The 24787-nt window shown below is 49.6% G+C and overlaps 8 protein-coding genes across 11 annotated transcripts; 3 read left to right on the top strand and 5 right to left on the bottom strand.

The window, feature by feature from the left end:
• Window positions 1–59: 59 nt before the first annotated feature.
• FOXG_08162 (oligomeric Golgi complex subunit 6) lies at window positions 60–2345 on the bottom strand (the record flags this gene model as incomplete). The annotated part of the gene is made up of 2 exons (XM_018386945.1): window positions 60–1981; window positions 2031–2345. The coding sequence occupies 2 exons, from the start codon at window positions 2343–2345 to the stop codon at window positions 215–217; spliced, it is 2082 nt and encodes a 693-aa protein (XP_018244155.1). The 3' UTR covers window positions 60–214.
• Window positions 2346–2647: 302 nt separating this feature from the next.
• FOXG_08161 (uncharacterized protein) lies at window positions 2648–6781 on the top strand. The gene is made up of 3 exons (XM_018386944.1): window positions 2648–3789; window positions 3843–4563; window positions 4616–6781. Exons 1-3 carry the CDS (start codon window positions 3116–3118, stop codon window positions 5921–5923), a joined length of 2703 nt encoding a protein of 900 aa, XP_018244154.1. The 5' UTR covers window positions 2648–3115; the 3' UTR covers window positions 5924–6781.
• Window positions 6782–6903: 122 nt separating this feature from the next.
• On the top strand, window positions 6904–10916 carry FOXG_08160 (solute carrier family 25, member 46). Of its 3 annotated transcripts, XM_018386943.1 has the most exons (10): window positions 6904–7054; window positions 7174–7239; window positions 7310–8728; window positions 8805–8874; window positions 8936–8971; window positions 9038–9170; window positions 9248–9340; window positions 9400–9456; window positions 9520–9991; window positions 10050–10916. In XM_018386943.1, the coding sequence occupies exons 3-10, from the start codon at window positions 8691–8693 to the stop codon at window positions 10081–10083; spliced, it is 933 nt and encodes a 310-aa protein (XP_018244153.1). In that variant the 5' UTR covers window positions 6904–7054; window positions 7174–7239; window positions 7310–8690; the 3' UTR covers window positions 10084–10916. The 3 variants fall into 3 exon arrangements, with proteins under 3 accessions (XP_018244153.1, XP_018244152.1, XP_018244151.1); XM_018386942.1 differs by having other exon boundaries at window positions 7174–8728; XM_018386941.1 differs by having other exon boundaries at window positions 6904–8728.
• Window positions 10728–12995, bottom strand: FOXG_08159 (DnaJ like subfamily C member 3). Its single transcript, XM_018386940.1, has 2 exons — window positions 11716–12995; window positions 10728–11664 (listed from the first exon to the last, which is right to left on the bottom strand). The coding sequence occupies exons 1-2, from the start codon at window positions 12697–12699 to the stop codon at window positions 11083–11085; spliced, it is 1566 nt and encodes a 521-aa protein (XP_018244150.1). The 5' UTR covers window positions 12700–12995; the 3' UTR covers window positions 10728–11082.
• Window positions 12996–13404: 409 nt separating this feature from the next.
• FOXG_08158 (uncharacterized protein) lies at window positions 13405–14322 on the top strand (the record flags this gene model as incomplete). The annotated part of the gene is made up of 1 exon (XM_018386939.1): window positions 13405–14322. One exon carries the CDS (start codon window positions 13405–13407, stop codon window positions 14320–14322), a length of 918 nt encoding a protein of 305 aa, XP_018244149.1.
• Window positions 14323–14456: 134 nt separating this feature from the next.
• FOXG_08157 (DNA repair and recombination protein RAD54 and RAD54-like protein) lies at window positions 14457–18092 on the bottom strand (the record flags this gene model as incomplete). Its single annotated transcript, XM_018386938.1, has 9 exons — window positions 17728–18092; window positions 17406–17568; window positions 17131–17298; window positions 16405–17065; window positions 15445–16358; window positions 15271–15389; window positions 15143–15222; window positions 14929–15088; window positions 14457–14823 (listed from the first exon to the last, which is right to left on the bottom strand). Exons 1-9 carry the CDS (start codon window positions 17793–17795, stop codon window positions 14457–14459), a joined length of 2700 nt encoding a protein of 899 aa, XP_018244148.1. The 5' UTR covers window positions 17796–18092.
• Window positions 18093–18663: 571 nt separating this feature from the next.
• Window positions 18664–21177, bottom strand: FOXG_08156 (uncharacterized protein). The gene is made up of 2 exons (XM_018386937.1): window positions 20725–21177; window positions 18664–20670 (listed from the first exon to the last, which is right to left on the bottom strand). Exons 1-2 carry the CDS (start codon window positions 20955–20957, stop codon window positions 19179–19181), a joined length of 1725 nt encoding a protein of 574 aa, XP_018244147.1. The 5' UTR covers window positions 20958–21177; the 3' UTR covers window positions 18664–19178.
• A 989-nt stretch (window positions 21178–22166) lies between these two features.
• FOXG_08155 (dihydrolipoyl dehydrogenase) lies at window positions 22167–24672 on the bottom strand. 2 transcript variants are annotated; one of them, XM_018386935.1, is made up of 5 exons: window positions 24391–24672; window positions 24191–24255; window positions 24046–24125; window positions 23275–23979; window positions 22167–23222 (listed from the first exon to the last, which is right to left on the bottom strand). In XM_018386935.1, the coding sequence occupies exons 1-5, from the start codon at window positions 24447–24449 to the stop codon at window positions 22605–22607; spliced, it is 1527 nt and encodes a 508-aa protein (XP_018244145.1). In that variant the 5' UTR covers window positions 24450–24672; the 3' UTR covers window positions 22167–22604. The 2 variants fall into 2 exon arrangements, with proteins under 2 accessions (XP_018244145.1, XP_018244146.1); XM_018386936.1 differs by having other exon boundaries at window positions 24046–24255.
• Between the last annotated feature and the right edge of the window lie 115 nt (window positions 24673–24787).

Below are 24787 nucleotides of genomic sequence, written 5' to 3'. Positions count from 1 at the left end.
CTCATACATACTAATGAGCTATGATAGAGCGCCCAAGAACAGCTGTGGAAACATGTAAAGCCAATCGTTAAATTATGATCCAGCCGTTTGCGGATAAAGTAATCTGATAGAGTACGCGAGTTGTTAGGTACTTATATAATTTTGCACTTCTGCTCAGCTGTATGTCTAGCTTCTCTACATGCTTACTCCTGGGCCATCTATATCGCCCCTTTATCTATGAAAGCAATACACGAATCTCGGCAGTTGTTCTAGGGAAAACCGACCGTAGACCTTCGTCCTCTTCTGAATCAACAGATTCATCATCCCCCTCAGTTATAACCTCTTCTAGCTGTTCAAAGTCATTGCAGAACTGTTCTGCTGCCTCCTCAGTAATTTGTCGAGCCAACTTCGAATCCTGCAGGTGCTTCAGATTATCCATAGCGTCCATGAGTGCTGATGGCAGAAAGTCATCCAATCTCTGGCTTGCTTGAGCGAGCTCTTTGTCATCCAGCAAGGAAGCGTTCTTGTCGTCATCCTCCTCCAGCTTCGTGAAAATTGCATCTAACCCTGACCCCTTTCGAAGGAATTGGTATTGACTTGTAATGAGTCCTTTAGCCGCATCATCTGACTTCTCTCGCAGTAGTTTAGTTCGACGTTGCGTGAACTCGAACGGCTCTAGACATGCTATCGCAGAAGATATACAATTAATCAGGAAGATCGCACCGTTCTGGGCATTCATGTTCTTAGCCATGTTTTCACAACCGGACATGAATGGTTCAAAGGCTTCCAAAAGCACATTCTCGAACTCGCTCTCGCGATCCTCCGAGGTCGATAAGGAGGAGTCGTAAGTTTTGATGATGGCCTTAAGTTGTTTGAGCGAATCTTGTAAAAATGCAGGTGGGCCAAGGTCTAATGGAGCGTGCTGGAATTCTCCCTGTAGAGTTGCAATGTGATCTCTGACAAGTGCTCGGAACTGGCGTAAGGCCTCTGTTTCCAGGCCTCCAATCAACTCTACCAAGTTGGAGTTGGGACCGAGCGTTTTTTGGAAAGTGATCCGGTAGAAATTGATCAGATTTGCGAGTTTATAGGCGGGTATGGTGTCTTCGTTGGCTTGGATCACCTGCTCCATCCTTTGGCGAAGCACGCGGGCCGCTCCAGAGATATCGCGGTCGACTAGGTCGTTCAGTGCCTTGAGCGCATTAAAGTCAGCCTCAGCCTCATCGTCCTCTGCAATGAGGCGCCAGATCTCTGCGTCTCGGCCAGATTTGAAACCCTTGGCAAGTTCCTCCCCCTCTGCGACAAACAAAACCTCCAATGCCTCACGTTCACTGACAGTGGCTGAATGAATCCAAGCTAGCATGTCACCCACGTAGCGTAGCGGATCATGTGCCAGCATGTCGATGGGCTTGACAGAGGGATCTTCAGTGCCAGAGGGCGAGGCACCTGTCAAAGCGACATAGAACGAGTCTGAAAGGATTCGTTCTCGAGCCTCGGAGAAAAAGTCTAGGCAGTTCTGGAACAGTGACGGCCTTTCGGCAAGAACTCGCAATGCCCGGCGAATTGATGAGTTCATCTGCGGATTTTCGAGATTCAATGTCTTGAACTCTCGCTGTATCCATTTGTAAAGCTTTTGGAAACCAAGATTGATGTTCTTTGACGTTTGCTCCATCAGTTCTAGACCCAAAGTCTGTTTCTCGAATCCAAGCAGGATCTCACAATCTTTGCTGATCTTTTTCGCTTTGCTCAAGGCATCGAAGAAGCGGTCATCTACTGGCTCAGCTGTTTGAGTAAGTGCGGCAACCTCATTCTCCGACATGACAAAATGCTTCTTGAAAGCACCGAGAAGCTCTTGCTTCACCTCAACCTGTCTCTTTTGCTCCAGGAGAGAGGATGCCTCGGAGAGTGCTGGCAATGTCTGCCTATGAGCTTCGACAACTTGGCTTTTCATGTCCGCGTAACCATTGTTAAGCTTGTCAATAGTTGTTTTGATACGCCGAAGTTGCTATTGCCATGTTGGTACGATTTTCTGTAAAACAAATGCTTGAACCCACCTCTGCAACCCGCCCAAATTCGGCAATAACTTCTCCATTACTGTCAATGACTTCTTTTTGTAGGTCTAGTCGAACACGCCGACGAGTTTCAGCATCGTTTTGGATTCCACGTTCATCAAGAAGAGCGAGAGCGTCTCGAAACTCAGTATCAGAATGAGTCGTTGAAAGGACACTGGTTACTTTGGATATGAGTGGAGTGATCCCTCTTGGTGTTGAGGGAGTTTGTGGATAGCCATCTGGAGCAAGAAGTCCTGAAACAGAGGCATCTCTCATAGGCAGGCTCTTCAATGACAATGAGCGATCTGTAGGTGCCATATTGTAATAAAACAGCAGTAATGCTGCTCAGTCGAGTTGTTGCAGGCAGCAAACTTTAACTTATTCCGCGCAAGCCCATTAATCGATCAAGCTCGATGGAGCGCCTAAGTAAATCTGTTAATTTGAATTCTAAAACCAACAGCGATCACGAGCGATCTCTATACAGATACTCCGTATAAGACAAGGACGATCATGTAGAGTGCCAGGTGTCGTAAAGGGTGCATGGAAGGGGAAGGCGGTGTGCAACCATTCATTGGATCTTATCGGTATTTGTCTGGCAGAATCGCACACCGCTCTGTAGCGTCATACCAGCGGCTGGTGATGCCTGGAGCATTAAACTGTCTGTCTATCCATCAACCTGCGAGTGATTTATTCACTTTTATTTCAGGTCCGAGGCGCAGGGTTTCTTTGTGGTCTCCAACTCCCATTTGATTAGACTCCGTCACACCGGACAGTCCCCTTGCTTGGAGTAGGCATGTGCCTCGAGTCACGCTTATCGTGATCAACGTCCCCTCGTGACCTTGGGTTACCTATCCTCCATATTTCACTGACATTCAGCGAATAAAGTTACGTTCATCATAATTCCTGGATCCCTAAGTTCAACAAAGTCCAAGTCCAATTATTTCATCGTCAAGGTGGAAGCAACCCCTGCTCGTCTCGCATTTACGGCAAGACAACAACCCAGCATCAACATCATTAATCGCCTTAGACTCGACCCCGAACCAACATGCCCGCCGATCTTTACGCTTGATTCATCGACAGAATTCGATATGTCCTCGAAATTATTCTCCCGATCGAATTTCCCCGCAAGAGGGTCACGATCGTTTTACGAACAGCTACGTTCTGGAGATGATGACGAGTACGATCCCGGCATCGACGAAGAGAACCTTGGCCATCGATTTGATGACGATTTTCATCCCGAAGGACTCGATGTTGGCGATAGCCGCATGACAATAGAAAGTGCAGCTCTGGACCCAAAGGGCAAAGGAAGGGCTAAGACACTAAGGAAGCAGGTTCAAAGTCCCGGCGGACCCTCGCCGCGATGGCACCAGCAGGACGACGACGGTGACAACGAGGTACCTGCATCGTTACTCATGGAGCCAAACGAAGCCGTAAACTTGCCCCCAGCATCGCCCAGACGAGCAGCCCCATCCAACAATCCTCGAAGTCCAGAAGCTGCAGGCCCATCATCAGCACGGGCAAGGGCCCAGTGGGAAGCAGCAACAGCTCAGCAACAACTTCATCAAGAAAACAGATATGGGGCGCCCGCTGGGCCACAGCCTATGCCCGTAGCTAGGGGCTCGATAGCGAGTAACCCGAGGGAGAAAGCACTCTGGCGATGGGTTAACACCTCAAACCTAGACAGCTTTATGCGGGATGTTTACGACTATTATGAAGGTGGGGGACTGTGGTGCATTCTGTGTGCTAACGCTCTCTGGCTCTTGTAAGTATTCGGTCATTAAGGCACGAAACAGCAGTGGCTAATCGGTGCTTTAGGGAGACACTTTTCGTCGCGGTGTTGCTCACTTTCCTGTGTCAATGCATCGACTACTCAAAGATTCCGCACAGCAAGTCTTTACATGAAGTTGTAGTTCCTCAATGCACGCGCAGAATGTCCGGTCTCTGGAACCTGGCGATTTGGCTTTACACCTTCTTCTTCATCTGGAAGTGCGTCCAATACTTTGTAGAGATTCGCCGCCTCCTCTACATCAGGGACTTTTACATTTACTTGCTGGATATCCCAGAACAAGACATGCAAACTGTTTCTTGGCAGGACATTGTGGCTCGTATTATGGCGCTGCGTGAGCAGAACCCGAAGACTGCAACAAACATCACGCCGAAACTGAGACAGTTCATTGGCAGCCAGTCGAAGGAACGGCTTGATGCACACGATATTGCTAATCGACTTATGCGCAAAGAGAATTACCTCATTGCAATGATCAACAAGGACGTCCTGAACTTGTCGTTACCAGTTCCGTTTCTTCGCGGCCGCCAGCTATTTTCAAAGACAATGGAATGGTATCTTCATTACTGCATCCTTGATATGGCCTTTAACGAATTGGGCCAAGTTCAGCAGGACTTTTTGCGCCCAGATCGCAGACGTCTCTTGAGCCAGAAACTGAAGCAGCGGCTGATGTTCGCGGGGTTCCTCAATCTTATCTTTGCGCCTGTTGTGCTTGCATATGTTGTCATTGTTTACTTCTTTACTTATTATTATGTCAGTAGTTGAGCCCAGGCACTCTATTCTTTGAAAGCTAATTCAATTACAGGAGTACACAAAGGATCCCAAGCAAGCTGCAGCGCGCAAGTACACTTCTCTTGCAGAATGGAAATTCCGCGAATTCAACGAACTGCCACATATATTCTACGAAAGGCTGCACATGTCTTATCCATTCGCGACTCGGTATATCGATCAGTTCCCGAAGAGGATGACTGAAGATATTGCGCGAACCATCGCCTTCATGACAGGTGCAATCACCGCCATTCTCGCTGTGGGCTCTATTCTTGACTCGGAGCTTTTTATTAATTTCGAGATCACGAAAGACAGACCAGTCCTATTCTATCTCGGAATCTTTGGTGCCATTTGGGCAATCACCCGAGGAATGGTGTCCGAAGAGACATTGGTGTTCAATCCTGAATATGCCTTGATGAATGTCATTGAATACACACACTACATGCCCGATCACTGGAAAAACAAGCTTCACAGCTTCGAGGTTAAACAGGAATTTGCAGAGCTTTACAAGATGAAAGTAGTCATCTTTCTGGAGGAGGTGATGGGCATAGTCACGACGCCTATGTTGCTCTTGTTTTCACTACCTAAATGTAGTGACCAGATCGTCGATTTCTTTCGCGAATTCACAATCCACGTTGACGGACTCGGTTATGTCTGCTCCTTCGCGGTATTCGATTTCCAGAAAGGTCCAGGTAACACGGGCCATCAGGGACAACGACCGGATGTTCGTGAGGATTACTACTCAACGAAGCACAACAAGATGGCCGCATCTTACTTTGGGTTCCTTGACAACTACGTTACAAACCCCAAAACTGGCATCCCCGGCCATACGCCGTTTGGAGGAAAACCAGCCTTTCACCCACCTCCAGCTTTCCCAGGACTTGCTTCTCCATCATTAGGAGCAGACATGCAGGGCTCTCATATTGGTCGGGCGGAAACGGGACGTGCCAGGAGTAGAGCCCCCGGTGGACGGGGCCCACGTACGGGACCAATGCCACAGCCCTCCCCAATGGCGTCTATCCTGTTAGATCAACATCATCAACCTGCTGGAGTGAACATGGGTGCACGTAGTCTTCATTGGTCAAGGTATCCGCGAGGATTCCGTGGGGAAAGCCAGATAACTGAAGAAGCTGAAGATAGCGCCATGAGGCGAACTGGGGAAGATGACGAACTGTACGAGCCAGGGGGAGAACTAGGTGAATCGACCTGGGAAACGTCCCCCGCGAAAGGGGTGACTCGGGAGAACAGCGCAGCCAATACCGACGATCCTGGCGAAGGAGTATTGGGTATGATATACCAGCTTCAACAAACGCAGCGATCCCGGCGCGGTGGGGGCATGGTCTGATATAGAACATTTCGCGGGGGTTTCATTCATTCATTCATTCATTTTCCTATTTTTGGTGAACCACATGGTGTCAAGGCGCATACTGGAAGTCATCTCCCCGAAATACCCTACTCCTTGGAAAACGGAGGTGGATTTTATTGGCGCTTTGCATAGATTGGGTTTTGTTTATTGCGAGTATCCGTCCTATGACTGGTAGTGAATAGTTTGGCATCGGAGCGTCGGTCAGTGTGCTTGGGTCGCAGGAGTAGACTCTTGGGTATATATGAATCAGTCCACTACATTTAGAGTAAAACATTATACCCATTATTGAACTCTTGCACACTGTACAGACTGGTTTGCTTCTCTCAGGTCTATCCGACAGGCAAACAGATTCCAACGAGAATATCGGGTTTGGGGCGATAAATCCGAGGCTGTGGCATGTGTCTCCGAATAACGACGAGTCCTATTTGATGGTAATACCAAGGTCGTTTGTACAAACAAAACACAGTCAACGGGAAGCTCCTTGCACGGAGACTACATAGGTAGCAAACGAAGGAAGCAGGAGAGGAAAGATTTAGAAGAGGGTGTGACATTGATGACATTAAAAGTGAGCTTATTCAGACCAGATCAGCGAGATGCAAACACAGACACACAAGTTGTAACTTCAAGTGCCTGATAAGCGAGAGTCAAACAAGGACCATCAATGTTGCAATGCGTTTTCGTCAATCTTGAGTGACTGGGTCACTCTAAACCTGCTTGGCTGATGACCATTTTCCAACGAGTTTTTGCCGTGGAACTCCAACGTATCCAGTTTGAGGACTGATTGATTACGTAGAATGGGTCCCCGAACTGATTGATAACTTAATTCCAATGTGTGTGACCCTTGTCATGCCCTGATCCCTGGGTTGCAACCAGGCTCATGATTCGGTGAAAGATGAGATTCAACTGCAAGTCCAACACCCTGATGGCTGTGGGCATGAGTGAATTTCTCAATTATTTTTTTTTTTTTTTTTTTTTTTTTTCCAGAAATGTTTCCTTATATATAAGCATTCTTACCTATATCGGTACTACAAGCAAACCTGATTAACTTTCGCCGCCCGTGCTGTTGTCAGCCGTTATAAGTTTCCTACGCTTATTATTCCTGAACATAAGGTAGGAAGCACTTGGCATGCTTGTTGTCGAATGGAGACGCCTCGTGGTCACGATGCCTCCATGTCAGTCATGGGTGCTCTATCTCTTGTGGAGTTGGTCCAGCCACTGACTTGCTTCAGATCTGCAAAGTAGTAGGCACTGAATATGGGTGAAAGATGAAAGAAGAAGGGAAGCTCCCTATTAAGGTATTTTCCTGCCTCCTGTTCCAGTCCGAAATTTATATTTCTCATGACGGCATGCTGTTAACCTCGGCAGCTATTCGTGTAAGCCAGAGATCGATACTGATCCTGATCTTGATTCCAAACCCGACGAGACGGTTACAGGGATTATGATATGATATGAAGTGACGCTGATCCACTCTGCAAATAAGCAAATTGGCCAGTTTACGTACAGAGATGAGCATCTAGTCTAGCGCAGATGGCCTTTCTATCTCTGTGTGACCTGCCACGCCTGTCTTGGGCGCCAACGCGCGCTGAGAAACGATCAAGTATATCCAGATTTCAGTATGTATGGATACAAACAGAGTGTTGGTAAACATGTCAGGCCTCAATTTGCAGCTCAAAGTTGTGTAACAAGGCCAGCATTCGTGGGTAGTTGCAGTGGTGAAGATGAACTTGAGATTACTAGGGCCAACTTCAACAGATGGCAATTATAGTCCCTCATAACTGCTCCGGCGGTAGATAAACTGATAATGGATACAACTGCACTTCCGCGGGCATATAAGCGCAACAGGAGATGGCGGAGAAATGAGCAACACCAAGTATCTCGCCTCACAATTTGGCAGTAGAAAATACCTCGCTGTATGCGAGACAGGGTAAGGTAGGTCCATTGTTATCTGAGCCGGCGCGCCGAGCTCCCTGAACCACGCTACTTCTAACGACAGAGGCCCTAGAGGAGGGGATGGGAGGGGAGGGGAAAAGAGAAGACGCATATGCGGAGGTAGCTTTGCAGCAATAATTTGGCGGAAGGGTACTTGCCGTAGCTCCCGTCCGGACTCCGAGGCCGTAAACGGAGCTGTCTCATCCCCAGAAAAAATTCTAGACAATATTGGACTGCCCTGGACATAGTGTACAGAGGGTAGCTCCAGAGCCTACAGGTACTCAACCTGACCTGGAGTTTTTCCCGCGCTGTCCAATTCAGACTAAGGTGGAATGGTAGAACACCACCACCACCACCAGCCTCTGAACTACTTTTTTGCTCCATCGCCTCCGCTCGGCTTTCGACTTTCGACTTTCTTTCTTGCATTTCCTACACCTTAACTGCCGGCGACAAGACTCATCATTCATTGATCGGTGTATTCGAATAGACCGAGGCGAAACAAGAACAGGGCTCGGACATAGCAACCACTTTGCACGGTCTTTTCAGCTCCAGCAAGTCGAGGCCATATTTTTCGCCCCTACCTACCTAGGCCTTATCTCAACTTTGACATCGTCATCGTTTTAGCGACCATCCTCCGGCGCAACTCCATATCTTGAGCCTCCTGCAACCCCGTACACGACATAGCCGACTCCGTCTACGGCACAAGTCGCTCGCCGTCACTTTTATAGCAGCAATTGCCTCGATACCTCCTCCAGTCGCCAACCTGGCGGCCCTCGAGACCAAGCCTTTCGGCGGAGCATCGGAAGCTGTGGCCGCCATGGCCCAGCCAAGTGCAGAGCCAGTCGAAGAATACGAGTGAGCACAACTCAGCATCCTCGTCAAGATGGATATATACACCTCAGGGCCTCGAAATTGACTGTTTTTCGCGCAGCTATGAATCCCTCCCGCCCAACTTCTCCCTGCTGCAGAACATGGCAGCAGGCGCCTTTGCGGGCATAGCAGTATGAAACCCTCCGACAAGCAATACAAGTTATACCGGGCTAATTTTGCGTCTTCCTGTAGGAGCACACTGCCATGTATCCCATTGATGCAATCAAGGTATGCTTCTGCCCTGCATTCTATGCGTGCTTGCTTTGTCGATCTCGAGTCTGACACAATTCTTAGACCAGAATGCAAATCCTCAACCCCAGCACCACACCGGCCTACTCGGGCGTCATTCGTAATACCGTTCAGATTGCCCGCACCGAGGGATTCTTCAGCTTATGGCGCGGCATGTCTAGTGTCATAGTTGGAGCTGGTAAGTCAACCACGCCATGGCCAGGCCAGAAGTCTAGGTATCTTGGCCTATTCTTAACCGTTGCTAAAACCGTTTAGGTCCTGCACATGCCGTCTACTTTGCAACATACGAAGCAGTCAAACATGCCATGGGCGGTAACCAGGCCGGTGTTCACCATCCCCTCGCTGCTGGTAAATATCCGGTTTCTGCCCAATTTGCGATCTGACAGCTACTAACCGAATTTCCATAGCCACCAGTGGTGCCGCTGCCACTATTGCTAGCGACGCGTTCATGAACCCTTTCGATGGTACGCCCCCTACGCCGCATCCTTTCGAGCACCTAGAACATGGTCGCTGACAACCCGTTACAGTCATCAAGCAGCGCATGCAGATTCAAAATTCGAGCAAGATGTACCGATCCATGCTGGACTGCGCCAAGTATGTCTACAAGTCCGAGGGCTTGGGCGCTTTCTACATCTCTTACCCCACGACGCTATCCATGACAGTCCCTTTCACAGCTCTACAGTTCCTCGCATACGAGTCTATTTCTACCGCCATGAACCCCGCAAAGAACTACGACCCCTTGACACATTGTTTGGCTGGTGCCGTTGCTGGTGGCTTTGCTGCTGGTCTTACCACCCCCATGGATGTCATCAAGACTATGCTCCAGACTCGCGGAACCTCCACCGACCCCGAGGTGAGAAGTGTCAACAGCTTTATCGGAGGCTGTCGCCTATTATATCAAAGAGCCGGTGTCAGAGGCTTCTTCAAGGGCGTGCGACCTCGCATTGTTACCACAATGCCCAGCACAGCCATCTGCTGGTCGGCATATGAGTTTTCAAAGTACGTGACGTGGCTGATTACATTTGGTGAACTGAAGCTAATATTTAAACCTAACCAGGTCCTATTTCATCAAGCGCAACGATGCTGCCTGAACATCTCATCTAAGTCTTGGAAAATTTGGATGGCCAAACCTCAACTCTGCATAGATTTGCAACCATATTCGACACCCTGCGATTATCTCCATGAGAGATGGATTTGGGAGCGAGGACGCTTTAGAGAGCATGGATATGGGACTGAGACGACTACAACGACAACATCCGAAATACCCTTGAACAATAACCTTTTGATTCGACGCTTCCCCGATTCGGTTCGAGCCCTTTATACCGAGGACCTCTACCGACTTTGCAAATGACCACGACTTACCCAAGGACGACGGTTGAGTGAAGATCGAGGCAAGCGACGGATCGTGTACACAAAGAAATATCATCACTTCTTACGAACGAAAAAATCGGGGAGCGGCGACATGTATGGGAAACGTTTGAGGTATTGCTAGTGTTGATTCACGCAGTTAGACAGCGGAGGAGTGTTATGATAGGTTGTCTGTTATTACTTATGTCAAAATACTAAGCGGATATGCTTTGGCAACATACAATTTCCAACTGGTCTTGATTCTCAGATTATCTTGGACCTAGCACAGGCTGTGACTATTCCGATTGGAGCAATGGGTTTGTTCTGTTCCTCAAGGTGGCAAAGCGTGTCCATTGCGATGTCGCTGTTGCGCCGACGTCGGCGGTGGTGATATTGTACCGAGGCCGAGCAACCACGCTTCATCGAGTTACTGAAAATTAGGCAAATAGATTGACATATTGATTTGACTTAGATATTTGCGGTATAAAGTAAGAATTCTCAAGGTATACGATCTCGCTATGTACTGTTCTTGACGTAAGTGAGCGATCTACGGAAACTCCGACGCCATTAACCCCAATACTCCTGTTGGAGAGAGCCCCGCCCTTCTTGATCTCTAGTAAAGATGTAGATACCAGCAAAGACTCCCTCCCGATCAAGCAAAATTGCCTCTGTAGTTGACCCCTTCGCTATTTAACTCCTCAGTAGTATCTTTTTGCAAAACTTCAGAATTTGTCGTGTGCTTTCTAGAATCCAAATGGTTGGCCACCAAACTGGAACTTGATGTTGGGACCACCGCCGCCGCCGCCTTGCTGGAACATGAATGGATGACCACCACCGAAGGGGTTGCCCTGTCCCTGGAAGGGGTTTGGTCTCTCTTGAGAGTTGGGATCATCGCCACGGTCGAAACGGGCACGCAACTCGGGGTCGCTCAGAACTTCATATGCCTCGTTGATGCTGGCCATCTTCTTCTCGGCCTCTTCCTTAGGGATACCTTGTTTGGCGGCCTTATCAGGGTGGAAGATCTTTGATTGCTTGCGGTAGGCGGACTTAATTTGGCGTTCGTCGGCGTCGTTCTCGACACCAAGCACCTTGTAGTAGTCCTTGGTCTTGCTGCGCTTGAGGGCAATGTGAGCCTTGTTGAGGATTGGGTTGACCTTCTCCTTCTGATCGGGACGGATCTCGGCGGCCTTCTCAAGGGTAGCGATGGCGGCATCGTAAAGCTCACTCTTGAGTTGAGCCTTACCCTTGTGAAGAAGGCCCCAGAAAGAGTCAGGATTGAGTTGCAGTGACTCGTCACAGTACTTGGCGGCTTCTTTGTGGCTTGACTATGATAGAGTTAGTGATATTCAGGGATTGTACGAGGCCGAAGAACTCACCTCGGTGTATGCTTGACAAGTCATCTCAATCAAATTCTCCAATAGTTGGATACGAGCGGTCTTGGGAATGCTCTTGTTCTTCTTAAGCTCCTCCACCTGTTTTCGGACATCAGGTACCAAGCCAGAATCATCGGCAGTACCGACCAATGCTCTGCCCGCCGTGGTAGGCTGTCCTCGGCTGAGTTGTCCCTGGATCTTCTTGTATGCTTTCTCAACCTTCTTCTCCTGCTTGTGCAACTTCTTGCAGATCTTGGAATCAGGATCTGACTGAAGACACTTCTTGACTTGTCCGATGCCATTCTCCAGGTCACCCAAAGCGTAGAACGAAGTCGCCGAGATAACGATATGGGGAGAAGTGTCACCGGGCTTCATGTGAAGGACGTGTTGCAAATCGCTGAGAGCGAGTTCAACATCGCCGAGCTCGAAGCGACAGTGCGCTCGGAGTTCACGCAGATGAGGAGATCGACTCGCGACAACGATGGCAGTACCGGCGTGACTGACACACTCTTCCCACTTCCCGCCCTTGCTAGCCATGTCAGCTAGGTGAGCTGCGAGCTTGGCCTCTTCCAACTCGACAAACTCAGCCGACTTGGGAGCCTTCCCAGCAAGACCGTACTGTGCCTTTGCGGCATCCCAATCTCCAGCCTTGGCACGAAGCCTAGCGAGTTGAAGATGGGCTCCCTCAAAGCCAGGCTTGAGGGACAGGACTTTGTTGAAATCTTCAGTTGCCTGGGAGGTTCGACCGAGTGAGAGATATGCGGTAGCCCGCTTAAAGAGGGAAAGATAGTTCGTCGGGTCGCGGGCGATGGCAGCATCGTAGTAGACGAGGGCTTCGTTGGTCTCGCCACGGGACAGATGCGTCTGCGCTTTTGTCAACAGGTTCGAGACAGGGAGATCGGCAGGGATATCTTGCGGCGAAAGGGCGCTGGCAGTTGCAAGGAAGGCCGTAGCGGCCACTGCCAGACCAGCAAGATTGAGGTGCATCTTGAATAAGTTTGTTCGATTCCAAGTATACGATAGGTCGAGGGGCAAATCGCAGGCGATACAGATTGAAGGATACTAACGGCAATGCATCAACTTCAGTGGGTGCAATAGGTTGACGACGAGTACACGACGACAACGATGGCAAAGTCTGTTTGAGTACAGAAGAACAGTAAGAAAGAAAGAATGAATGGAGGTTTTAGCAATTGACGAGGGACAAAAAGGACAACTCAACTTGATGAAAGAAGCCAACAACCGGAAAAGGCGACGGTCAACTTAGCCGGGAAAGTTAACATCTGTCAACCAGGTACATAGATCAGTCTAGAATGTCATAGGTGGCCACAAGTACTCGTCTACCAATCCAGACCCCCCAAACTCTCGAGCCACAGCCCGTTCCAGCAGAGGTCTAGCATGTTCTGCCTGCAGGAATTAGCGGCGGGCACTATAACTTAGTACACTCAGGGACCGAATCACTTCTGCCGTTGCAGTTGCAGGGGTTCCTACCATCAAATCAATGAATTGACAGGGACCGGGAACGACAGGCACGGGCTGCAGCTAGGATACAGGTAGGTTGTTCTGTGGCGTCACTGTCTCGACCGCCATTGATTGTTTTGTTGATGCACCTCAAACTTGGAGAATTGCACACCAAATCCGCTCCTTGATTCAAAACAGAGAGATTCATTCACTTGTTCTCTGGCGCACTCAATCATGGCCCACCATCGTCTCCTCAGTCAAGATTCGGCCATTTTCTCTCCCTCGGTTGCTCGTATCGCGGCTTCCACCGCCCGCGATTGGTCCTATGTTGACGCCTGGCTCTCCTCCAAATTTCACCCTCGACCGGTCCCGTCTTTCGAGCGCAACAACGAGACCCTTAAAGCCCTATTAGCTCTCGCCTCTGTCAACGAAGCTGCCGATGATGAGCGCAACCTGGTGGCTAAGTCTGAAGCAACTGCTTTGCAGGAGCTCACCGACTCTGGGAGGAAGATCGACAAAACTAGCCGGCCACTGAGGGAAGGCCTCATTGAAGCCGTAGAACACAATCTACCTACCGATGGCCACACCGCTCTTGATGCTATGGCCAATATGACTCTTCAATTCGGAGTCGCTTTCCCAGAGCCCGACACACTAGGCCAGCGCATGTGCCAACTTCAGGCAAGCATCCACGATGCTGAACAGATGAAGGCCCGCGTCGAGGTTCTCCATAAACATATAGACGATGAAGCAGCTCGTATCAAGGAACTTTTCAAAGAGCTACAGAGAGACGACTATCGGCCTCCGGCACATTTGGCCAAGCAGAACCTCGACATGCAGCGCAAGGTCAAGGCATTGTCCGCCAAACTACCTGAGCTTCAAGACAAGGTTGCTGCTCTGGCTACATCCACCGACTCCTCGCACCCAACCGTTGCCGACCTCGCTCGCGACGAGCAAGAATACTTGTCAGTGTTGTCACGAAAGAAGGAGCTTGACCTCCAGCTGGCCACGTTTCAAGGTCTTCCTAGCAATCCAGACATGGCCAGAGCAGAACTCGAAGAGCTCCGAGATCAGCTACGTTTCGTAGAATCGCAGCGTGATGCTGTCTTTGAAGGCTTAGTGGAACGTGAAAGTCCTGTTAAGCGACGACGCTGAGTTTGTCTTATTTGATCCTTGGCCTGATACTATACATTAATGAACCTTGAACACTGCCAACTCTACTTCCGCATCAAGTCGACACACCAGACAAATAACGCTCAATACCTATATAACCAAACTGGAATCAGTCGCTATGGGTTTCGCCGCCCTTTACCTGCCACGGCGCCACCCAATCTTCCAAACTGTCTACCCAACCCTATTCTTTTGGCCGGCACCGGAGGAGCGGGCGCTGGCTCTTTCTGGGGAATCGTTTGCAAGCCGACACCCCGTGTCTCCTTGCCTTTGACATCTACCGCTCCGTCGCCAATGCGGAGTTCACTGACTCCCATTGGTGGTATTTCGTCACCGTCCATGTTGTTCTGACGCTGCGCGCGTCTAGCTCGTTCCTGCACACTTCGGAACTTTTCCAGGAGTTCAACCCATCGTATGTTCCCATCTTCCCTGCTCTTGAGTCGATTGGGTCTGTCAAAATTGGAGCTACTTGTAGTTGGAGGAGCCCTGTCCACAGGTTAGCTTGCCACAAAAGCCGGTACATCTCGCTGGGAGTCAAGAGCTAAGCAATCCTTGCCCAACACGCCCACTACAAAGCAATCTTCAACTTACGTTCGAGGTGCCGCATGTAGATAACCTATAGAGCTGACACTGTTGAGTCTGTTCTTCAGCGCAGCGAATGCCGAGGACTGCGGTAGAAGCATGAGAATGCCATACATGCACTTGTATAAGTATGGGTACTTCTCAGGTTCCAGGAGCTGTAGTCGTAAGTCTGGACGGGTTGTTAGTTCGGGTACGACAAGTGTATGATGGGGACTACGCTTACAAGTGAAGACGGGTGACTCAATAAGCTGTACTAGCTTATCTACTTGAATGAGCATGTTGACTGTCATGTCCAATTCGCCGCTGGAACGTGTCAGTTTAAGTAGCATATTCTGTTGCACCTGGGCTTACAAGATCTGCAGCAAGTTGTAAGCTTGCTCATAGGCCTGGGCGAGCAAGCAAAGTGAGAAGGTAGCGACAGCATTATAGCACCATGATCGAAACAATGCCACGAATAGCGTTTGACCATCCTTGAAGTTGTCAGTATTCTTGTCTTAAATTGTAGCGTAGGAGGCGTTCTCCTACCTTTGTTTCAAGGTTTCGTAATCTTTTTCGAACGTCTGCTAGCTGTGGAGCAGTAATGAGGTTGTTGTTGAGGTTCTGCACCATTATGCTTGCAAATTCGACGTCTTCCTCTTTCTCGATGCAGTCTGCTAGTGTCCTGTAAATCCTCTCCGGGCTCAAGCTTAAACACAGTTGCCGGATAATGAGATTTCCTCGAGTTTCAAGCAGCTTTCGATCTGTTGAGAAAAGCTGCAAGAGATTGACCATGAAATTTGCAAAGTAGTCGTCCTCTGTATTCCTTGAGATTTGTGAGAGAAGCTGAAGATCCTTGGTAACTACGGCGTCTGAGGGATCGGATAATGTCTTCAGTAATGCTGGGAACGTGCCATCGTTGAAAGCGAGGACCTTTCGGGGAGCTTTCCTGTGTAGCATAATAAGCCACGTCAAGGCCGCCACCCGGGTCGCTTCATGGTCGTTGAGGAAGAGGAGAGTCAAAGAGTTGACGGCGGCGGCGTAGTCCAGATCGGCTTGTGTCTGCGTAATGTTGATATCAGCAGGAGTCGATATCGAGCGGCTTTGAGCAGGTGTAGGACTACGAAGATCGAGGTCTCTGGAGCTTGATAGGGATGCCCTGTTGCTGTTGTTGCCCTCGGTCCCCTTTTCTCCGAGAACTGGCAGTCGAGAGGTCGAGAGGTGTTGAGGCGGCTGAGCAGGAGGCGGCGGTTGACTCAACTCCGAGTCGTCGGAAAGTGAAACGACATAGTCCATCAGGCATGTGTTGACCCGGGTTGCTGCTTGATGGATGGTTTCTTTGGTGCTGGCCATAGCTGGAAGCATATGGGCGAGGATCTTGGGCGTAAAGGGAAGGACTTCTTCGGGACAAATATCTAGAAATTCAACAACCCATCTAAGTGATTCGAGGAGACAATCCTCCTCTGATAACGTGTCAGCCGTATCCAAGGAAGTTCAAGAGTAACAAACCTAGAGGGGAATCCAGCGTGGCAGTGAGTATCTGAAGGATCTCCTTGTAGTTTATCTCGACATCTTGACCAGGAATCCAATCCTCTCCACTGCCGTCATCATCATCATCGAGTGCGGCGTTCGAGTCGAGCTCATCTCCTTCCTCGAAGTCGGGGTTTATCGATTCGCTATCGATCGAGTCCTGTCGTTTCCGCTTGGCACCCTCCTTAGAGCGTTTGCTTTCCAATATGCCCTTTTTGATACGTGCAATTCGTTTGATCTCGTTCAAAAACTTATCCAAGCAGGTTTGCGTGGCGACCCTCACATCCGAATTCTGGTCGGATAGGAACTTGAGAAGGCCTCCAAGGAAGTCCGGGAGATATGTGACAAGCTCCAAGTCGGGTATAGAATCGAGCAACGTGATCCAGCCCACGAGAAATTGCCGAGTGAAAGGATTAATGACCCATATGCGCTCTTTCAAGAGTGGAATAAATCGAGGGAGGGAGAACGCTGTAGGCAAGTGGGAATTCTCGCCTAGCGATACCTTATCATCGCCATCGAACTCCGGCGGTGCCTCGAGAATAGAGACGTATGAAGCAGCAGACTCAGATACAATATCTTTTACGAGTCGATCCAACAGTTCCGCTCCGTTTTTGACTGACAGCTCCGAGTCCGCCCCAAGCTGGAAAGCCGAGCATATTAGAATGGTTGACTTATCAAATATGAAGACCGGAAGGGACAACATACCTTGCAAAGCTGATCAAAGATACTATTAAAATACACCAATATTTCTCCCTTTGCAACCTTGGCTATATTATACATGGCCTCGCAAGCATAATACCTTACTCTTGCATCTTGGTCGGTGAAACATGCCAGGACAGGGGGGACGATCTTGGCGAGATATCTAGGTAGTTCCTGGCTTGAAATTTAGATGTAGGCTCTTGGGGAAGACTGAGGTACTAGATCTCTTCTGAGAAGGCATCTAGCATTGAGACGAGAAGATCTCGTAGGTTGAAACGTACTGGACCCAGGGCAATAGCGGCAGCAGCCAGGCCTATTAAACCGCCATTTCTAGCATGAGGCTGATGCACAGCGTACGCATAGTCGTTGCACAGCTGCTCCAGAATATCATGAACTCGTTGATAGTCCTTGACACTGACAAGATCTCGAATTACACGTTCAAGCCTGTGGTATGAAAGTCAGCATTTGCATCTATGAAGCTTGAAAGTAATGGTAGTAAGTCGTCGGACCGAGGTGTGACCTCTTGGCGAAGGTGAAAGCAGAGAGCTATCAATAAAATGCCTGGGAATATAATGCATATCTGTGATGGGAAGTGAGACATACTCGAGAGCCCCGATCTTACGTTTGTCGTAGAGCTTATCATTAAGGGCCCGCTGGATGTTGGCATCCATAGCTGTAGCTCATTCACATCGTCCGCTAGGCGCGACGAGATGGCGGTAGGTAGCTTGCTTGCTCAGTGGAGGCAGATAGGGGTGACAGATATCTAATGATGACAGAATAAGAACGAACGAGAGTCCCTTGGAAGTGGTAAAGAAAAGTAGAGCTTGGTTTAAGCTTGGAGTTGTTGTCGTAGGTAGGAATTAAGTTTCAAAGTGGTTGGCTCGTTTGAGATGGAGCAGGGAATCTTGCTTCCATCCACGCACTGTATGGTAACCTGGACAGGGAAGGAGGAGAGCTGCCAACCCCCCACTAAAGCCCCACGAGTCTCGACTTTTGGGTGACGCCCACCTTTTAGGACTTTGTACTCCGTGCTCGTGATCTGATGTACGAACGCGTCTACTTTTGTGTTTCAACCTGCTGAACCTTGAGATTCATTTGTTTGTTTATAGAAAATCTATCAAGAGTACTTGCTATCAATCGTTGACTCTATCAGCTTGCTGCCTGCATGAACGAGGCTTGCACTAACTCTATCAAAATCCAAAGCAATACATGTCTACTCTTATACCATCATCAGTGTCAATAACAAGTCCATTCTAGAACATGCATAATCAAATCAACCCGCATGAAGATCGAAATGTCGTTCTCATGAAATATGCACGCGTCCAAGAATAAAACGCTTCCAGGCTTTATGCTTTCTGCCCCTCATCATGACGACCCCTCGTGCGACAAATCGACGTCACTTAACTACCACCACTGGCCCATGTGATGGGCGGCAAGCCCGGTTCTTCATCTGCCCAATGCTAAAGCCTCAAAGGAACTCCTTCGGTGAGGCTAAGGGCACATTTCATCACTACGGCTTACAACTCACCATGTGACCCAGACTCACTGAGGTTAATAAGAGGCCTCAAGCCTGTGATGCCCAAACAACTTCTATCATCTGAAGAGAGCCATACATTACTCCAATACCTAAATCAACCAGCTCAATTCTCCAGATGGCCCAGCAAGAAATTCGATGCTCGCAGGTTGTACTATCCGTCGCACACGCGAGGCACTTGTTGTTTATCCAAACCCAAGTCTCACAACTCCGGACTTTATGAGCTTCTAGACCAAGACTTGCCCACAGACTGTCCTGCACAGAACAGAGCTTGCTTCCAACCTAGCCAACAACCACACTTTGTGGAGGTGATACATCTCAATGTCTAAGACAAGATCACGATTGTCAACAAGAAGAGAAAGTGAGACAGAAACATTCATAAATTCATCATTATACCTCGCAAACGATCTAGCATGACAGTTCCCATCGGTCTAATCTAAGCAAAACTTTTGACGATTTTGCAAGCAGAAACTGGCACAGATATATACAGCAAAATGCCAGTCTGTCGGTCGTATTTCGTCTAATGGTGATGGCCTGAAAGGTCACCGTTCTGAATCGCCTGCTGGCACTTAGCAAGGATCGCCGCCTGTCGGGAAACCTCTGCCAGCCTTCCAATAACCTGCTGGTTGCCGTTGGCGAACCCATACAACGCGTAAGGGATGTTGACCTCGTCACAGAACTCCTGGACGAGCTTCTGTGTCGCACGCAGATTATGACGGGGTACGCGAGGGAAGAGATGGTGAATAACCTGGAACTGAAGACCACCATGGAAGAAGTCAAGCCACTCAGGACAATCGATGTCCATAGTGGTTCGGAGCTGTCTCTGCGGGAACGACTCCTGAGGGCCCAGCTCAACTGTGCTCATGGCAAAGTGAGACAGGACAATCTGAACATGAAGAGGCGAGGCGGTGATGTTGCTGATCATGACAAAGTAGAATCGGGTCCAGTTGTCAGGGAGAAGGTTATATACCAGACCATAGCCGAACCAGGTCCAGAAGAAAACCTGCCCAATGATCTCAAGCCACCAGATAACCAAGCCAGGTCCCTTCTTTGGACCTCGGCCCATGATGAGGTGGTCCCATGAGAGTCGGTAGAGGTTGAAACGAGCCAGTGCAAGCAACGGGTAGTAAGTCCAGGCCTGAACTCTAAGCAGAACCTTTGCCACAGCATCATAGGCCATGACTCTCTCGTAGTATGTTGATCTCAAGCTGCCTAGGAGACGGTGAGAGACGGCAAAGAGAGGCATGTGCTCAATATCAGGGTCGTGCTCCGGCGCATTGGTGATAACGTGGTGCACGTTGTGGTTGCGCTTCCACCATCCTATCGACAGACCTCCCATAAAGTCGGCGATCAGGGCTCCGATGCAAGAATCAATGAAGTAGCTATGGGTAATACCCATATGCCCAGCATCATGGACTGTGAATGAGAGTTGATGCCAAAGGGCGCCCAAGAGAAAGGCGCTTAGAGCGTACCATTCGTGACGGAGGCAGAAAGCTGAGCCGATCGCCAATGCAGTGTATCGAATGAATTCGATTCCATAGGCCTTGTAGTTGCAGTTGTAAAGCCCTGTGTCATAGACCTTCTGGTGGAGCTCGCGATATTTGGCAACGATCTTGGCTTGTGTTTCCTTGTCAGGAGGAGGGTACTTGTCGAGGTCGAGGCTGATATGTTCGCGAGTGATGGTATCAAGATACGACATGCCATCTAGATCTGGCTCTTCTACGCTGGAGGCAGATGATATCGAGGGCGCCCGAGCTCCATCCTTCTTGTTGGTCTTTCGCTGTCTTACTCCGGCGGTCTCTTCCTCGTCGAAGACTGGTGATGGGACACGAGTTGACGGAGCGCTCGAGTCTTGGTCTTTGTGGGGTTCGCCCTCGGCATTAGCTCGTTCGATCTCTTCGTCTGTACGGTAAACGCCTCCCTGGATAGGCGGCAGGAAGTTCTCCCAAGTCCCTTCAATTCGACCGATGCGATAGCGCAGGACTTTCTGGCGTGTCTCGAAACAGTGTAGACTAGTCATCGGATTAGCATTGACCCTCTAGACGCTGGATTTGCTTGTGGCCTACGCATCGATTTCATCAGAAGCATCCTTGCCCACCATGTGAAGCATAGCCTTGTCACCTCCGGGGTGATAGGGCATCCAAGCATCCATCTTGATGACCTGGTTATGGAATATAGCGACATGCTTGCCTTCAGCAATCAAGGCTTCAATCTCGTCCCTGGTCATAAGCTTCGGTGTCTTCTCAGGTGCATTACCTGCCAGAGGCGGCAGGCCTGTAACGATAGCGCTATGGGCCATAGCGAAGGACAGATTGAAACAGAGGCAAAAACAGACAACAAAACTGCCAGAAAGAATGTGGAGGACTCTGCTGCACCAAACAACAGAATTGTCCAGGGCTGGGTGTCTCCAAGCGAGGGATGAATGTGGGAGTATTCAAGATTTAAATGTTTAAGTTAAAAAGGGGCCGATTTAAGCTTGAGGTCGAATCATATGCAGCTCAATTCACCGCATCTTATCAGTCCTTTCAGCGAAGTGCGTGCCATTTCCTAGCACCGGCAGTGGTGGAGCGGCGCAGCTGGTAACACACCTCACTTCTTCAAAATGGCCCAATCTCTCCGCTGTAACGGAGGGGCTCAAGTGGAATTGGGGATAGACAGGTAATGATTTACCCCGCCACCAGTTGGAAACCTCAAAACAAAGGTCCCTTGTCAACATTGACTTACAAGCTTCCATCTCATACATTCCTAGGTCCCTGATTTCAGCAATTCCTGTCACAAAAGGCTCGCTCCATACGTAAGTCTCTGTTCCTGAATCTAGGCACCAAAATTAGATATAGGCAGCGGTTACTCAATCGAGACACAGGATCTCCAACCTGGTGGAGATATGCAGAGCAAAGCACCATGGATCACCAATACCATGTTGCTTTTGATCAGTGACAACGATTGACATCCGTATTTCCGTTATTGTGAAGGTCCTCGGGTTCCTAAGAACCCGTATTCGCCGATTGGTGAGCTCAGATGTTTTGCATTCTCCATCACTCACAACAGCGTAAGTCAGTTGATGCTTTCACTGCCAGCTACAACTTGAAAAGGGTCGATAATAATAAGGGGGTTTGAAGAATATCAACTACCTATTTTCATATTCCTCAGCGGTAGCCAGATCCCTAGCTGGCTCCTGGTCGAGAATGAGCTGATCTGGTGTATCCCCTCGCAAGAACCTTTCGACTTGAACAACCTTGCAAACCCACCGTTGCAAACGGGTTCGGGTCTAGTGTCTCTCGAGGGGCCTGCGTCAGTCGAAAGTATTCGATACGCATTCTCGAATTCGTATTCGACTCATTCGAGTAACGACTAGAGGTTTGACTAATAGGTTCGAGAAAATGAGAATAATATCTGAATGGAGTGCTGGTCTTAGCCACCTATCTCTTTCCTAGTTCTTGTTCTCCATGTTACACAGTTTTTGGATACTTTGATCTAAAGCTTGCCCTGACTAAGTTTGTAAATCAAGTTTTGTAAAAGAGTTAAAGGCTTAGCCAGTCAATTCGAAAGATAGACTTTGAGTTATTGATCATATAATTTGTATTCTTCTTTCACGCATTGCGAACTCAACTAATAATCTTGGAACGCAAGCAACGCATCTTGCCGTGTGATTTCCATACATCATGCTTGAACAGAAAGAATTATTACTAGTTTACACAACCCAGAGTCCGAGATGCCCCGGGCTCTATCCCGTTCGCACTATCCTTGCGAGGCCTCCTCTTGACCCTGTGTCATCTTTTTTGTTATGTTCTCGGCGACTACAGACGCGCTATCAAGTCTATGCATTCAAGAGTGTCCATTCTCGCCGCAAAGAGCACAGAAGAGACCTGCTGGTACCAATTTGACCCATCTGTAGCCATTGGCACCCAGCAACTTATCCAACCAGTTTCGACCGTTCAAGCATTGCTTAGAAATGGATGGCCTTGGCGTGGGTGGCCATGGCAGCCTCCTTGAAGGCCTCGGCAAGTGTGGGATGGGCGTGGCAGGTTCGGGCGATATCCTCGCTGGAAGCACCGTACTCGAGAGCCAGAGTACCCTCAGCGATCATCTCACCAGCGTTGGGGCCGATGATGTGAACACCGAGAATGCGGTCAGTCTCGGGGTCAGCGAGCATCTTGACCATACCCTCAGTGTCCTGGTTGGTCTTGGCTCGGGAGTTGGCAACGAAGGGGAAGGTTCCGACTCGGTAAGGGATGTTCTGGTTCTTCAGGTCCTGCTCGCTCTGGCCGACCCAGGCGACCTCGGGGTGAGTGTACATAACGGAGGGAATGGCACCATAGTTGACATGGCCGTAACCCTTCTTGATGTACTCGACAACGGCAACAGCCTCCTCCTCAGCCTTGTGGGCAAGCATGGGGCCGAAGGTGACATCACCAACACATCGGATGTGGGGGATCTTGGTTCGGTACTCGGAGTCAATGATGACACGGCCGCGGTCGTCAGCCTCGAGGCCAATGTTCTCAAGGCCGAGGCCGCCGGTGTAGGGTCGTCGACCAATGGCAACGAGGACGACGTCGGACTCGATCTAGATATGTTTGTTAGAACTGTAAGCAAAACATAGGATTTGATACACATACAGATTCGGGCTTGCCACCCTTGGCGGAGTCAACCTCGAGCTTGACCTTGTCGCCAGACTTGTCACCGCTGACAACCTTGGTGTTGAGCTTGAACTCAAGACCCTGCTTCTTGAGGATCTTCTGGGTGTTCTTGGCGATCTCAGTGTCCATACCTGGGCCACCAATCTGGCCGAGGAACTCGACAATGGTGACCTTGGAGCCAAGTCGAGACCAGACGGAGGCCATCTCAAGACCAATGATACCACCACCAATGACGGTCATGGTCTCAGGGACCTGCTCAAGGGCGATAGCACCAGTGCTGGTGATGACGCGCTTCTCGTCGATCTCAAGACCGGGGAAAGGAGTGGCCTCGGAACCAGTAGCAATAAGGATGTTCTTGCCGCGAACGCTGGTCTCACCGCCCTCGTTGAGGTCGACCTTGATCTCGTGCTCGTTGACGAAAGAACCAGCACCCTTGATGTACTCAACGCCGTTCTTCTTGAAGAGGTACTCGATACCCTTGGTGAGACCGCTGACGGAGGTCTCCTTGGCCTTCATGAAGTTGGCCAGGTTAAGCTTGACCTCGCCGACCTCGATACCGCGGGCCTTGGTGTCGTGGAGGATCTGGTGGTAGAGATGCGAGTTGTTGAGGAGAGATTTTGAGGGAATGCAGCCGACGTTCAAGCAGGTACCGCCGAGGGAGCCACGCTTCTCAATGCAGGTAACCTATATGAGATGAAAAGATCTGGTCAGCCAATTCTGTCCGCTTGATCGTATCCGTATAAAACCAACCTTCATGCCCTCCTGTCCAGCCTTGATAGCAGCGACGTAGCCAGCAACGCCGCCACCGATAACAACGAGATCCTTCTCTTCTGCAAGAAATTCCGGTCAGCGGGTTGTTCGGGGTGGTGTTCCGACGAGCTCGGAGGTAACATACCAGCTGAAGAGGCATATCCACGGCTGAATCGCGACAGCGAAGAGGAAGCGACAACGCTGGGGAGCCTATCGATCAGGAAGAAACATTGTTAGTCGACGAGCCATTTTCCCCTCGATGACGGATTGGTCCCAACAGAAGCGGGCTTAAACAAGCTTCTCCTGGACCCATTCGTCGCAAAGCGCACGGTGGTATAAACGTACGTAGACTTCTGGAAAGCCGGGCGAGCAACAGCTCGTGATATTAAACGACTGGAAAGCATGATGTGGGTTGTGTGGGAAAGACAATGGAGGACAGAAGGATTGTGGAGAGGAAGGGGGAGGATGAGGTAGAAAAAGTCGACGAGGTTGAGGTTGAGGCGTTGCCGCAACAAAGCTCGCCCGTCTAAAAAGCACAGGGCAGTCAGTCCAGTAAGGTAAAGCACTGTAATGCACTACAGGGAGCTTCGGCAAAGAGAAGCCCGCCCGTTTATCAGGTAATTTTTTCCTGGACGTCAGCCGACACGTTGACACGATTGGTCGTTTCTTCGGTGAGGGAGCCACCTACAGCACCCTCACCTCCCCTCCGCGTGCCCTGTAAAGCTTTTGCTAGGTCCTGTTG

This window comes from Fusarium oxysporum, chromosome 4 (genome assembly GCF_000149955.1).
Source record: "Fusarium oxysporum f. sp. lycopersici 4287 chromosome 4, whole genome shotgun sequence".
NCBI lineage: Eukaryota > Fungi > Ascomycota > Sordariomycetes > Hypocreales > Nectriaceae > Fusarium > Fusarium oxysporum.
The sequence above is the reverse complement of the archived record's forward strand: the minus strand, read 5'-3'. Positions and strand labels throughout refer to the sequence as shown.

What these genes read in the sequence shown, in the direction of transcription:
- FOXG_08156 (XM_018386937.1), bottom strand. Translation starts at nt 20,957, where the DNA reads ATGGCCCATAGCGCTATCGTTACAGGCCTGCCGCCTCTGGCAGGTAAT. An exon ending in GCTTCTGATGAAATCGATGC is followed by an intron (nt 20,671 to 20,724) that starts GTAGGCCACAAG and finishes TCCGATGACTAG; the next exon opens with TCTACACTGTTTCGAGACAC.
- FOXG_08155 (XM_018386935.1), bottom strand. Translation starts at nt 24,449, where the DNA reads ATGCTTTCCAGTCGTTTAATATCACGAGCTGTTGCTCGCCCGGCTTTC. An exon ending in TGGATATGCCTCTTCAGCTG is followed by an intron (nt 24,126 to 24,190) that starts GTATGTTACCTC and finishes AATTTCTTGCAG; the next exon opens with AAGAGAAGGATCTCGTTGTT. An exon ending in AGGGTGGCAAGCCCGAATCT is followed by an intron (nt 23,223 to 23,274) that starts GTATGTGTATCA and finishes AAACATATCTAG; the next exon opens with ATCGAGTCCGACGTCGTCCT.
- FOXG_08161 (XM_018386944.1), top strand. Translation starts at nt 3,116, where the DNA reads ATGTCCTCGAAATTATTCTCCCGATCGAATTTCCCCGCAAGAGGGTCA. An exon ending in GCTAACGCTCTCTGGCTCTT is followed by an intron (nt 3,790 to 3,842) that starts GTAAGTATTCGG and finishes TCGGTGCTTTAG; the next exon opens with GGAGACACTTTTCGTCGCGG. An exon ending in ACTTCTTTACTTATTATTAT is followed by an intron (nt 4,564 to 4,615) that starts GTCAGTAGTTGA and finishes ATTCAATTACAG; the next exon opens with GAGTACACAAAGGATCCCAA.
- FOXG_08160 (XM_018386943.1), top strand. Translation starts at nt 8,691, where the DNA reads ATGGCCCAGCCAAGTGCAGAGCCAGTCGAAGAATACGA. An exon ending in GAGCCAGTCGAAGAATACGA is followed by an intron (nt 8,729 to 8,804) that starts GTGAGCACAACT and finishes TTTTTCGCGCAG; the next exon opens with CTATGAATCCCTCCCGCCCA. An exon ending in ATCCCATTGATGCAATCAAG is followed by an intron (nt 8,972 to 9,037) that starts GTATGCTTCTGC and finishes CACAATTCTTAG; the next exon opens with ACCAGAATGCAAATCCTCAA.
- FOXG_08159 (XM_018386940.1), bottom strand. Translation starts at nt 12,699, where the DNA reads ATGCACCTCAATCTTGCTGGTCTGGCAGTGGCCGCTACGGCCTTCCTT. An exon ending in CTTGTCAAGCATACACCGAG is followed by an intron (nt 11,665 to 11,715) that starts GTGAGTTCTTCG and finishes ACTCTATCATAG; the next exon opens with TCAAGCCACAAAGAAGCCGC.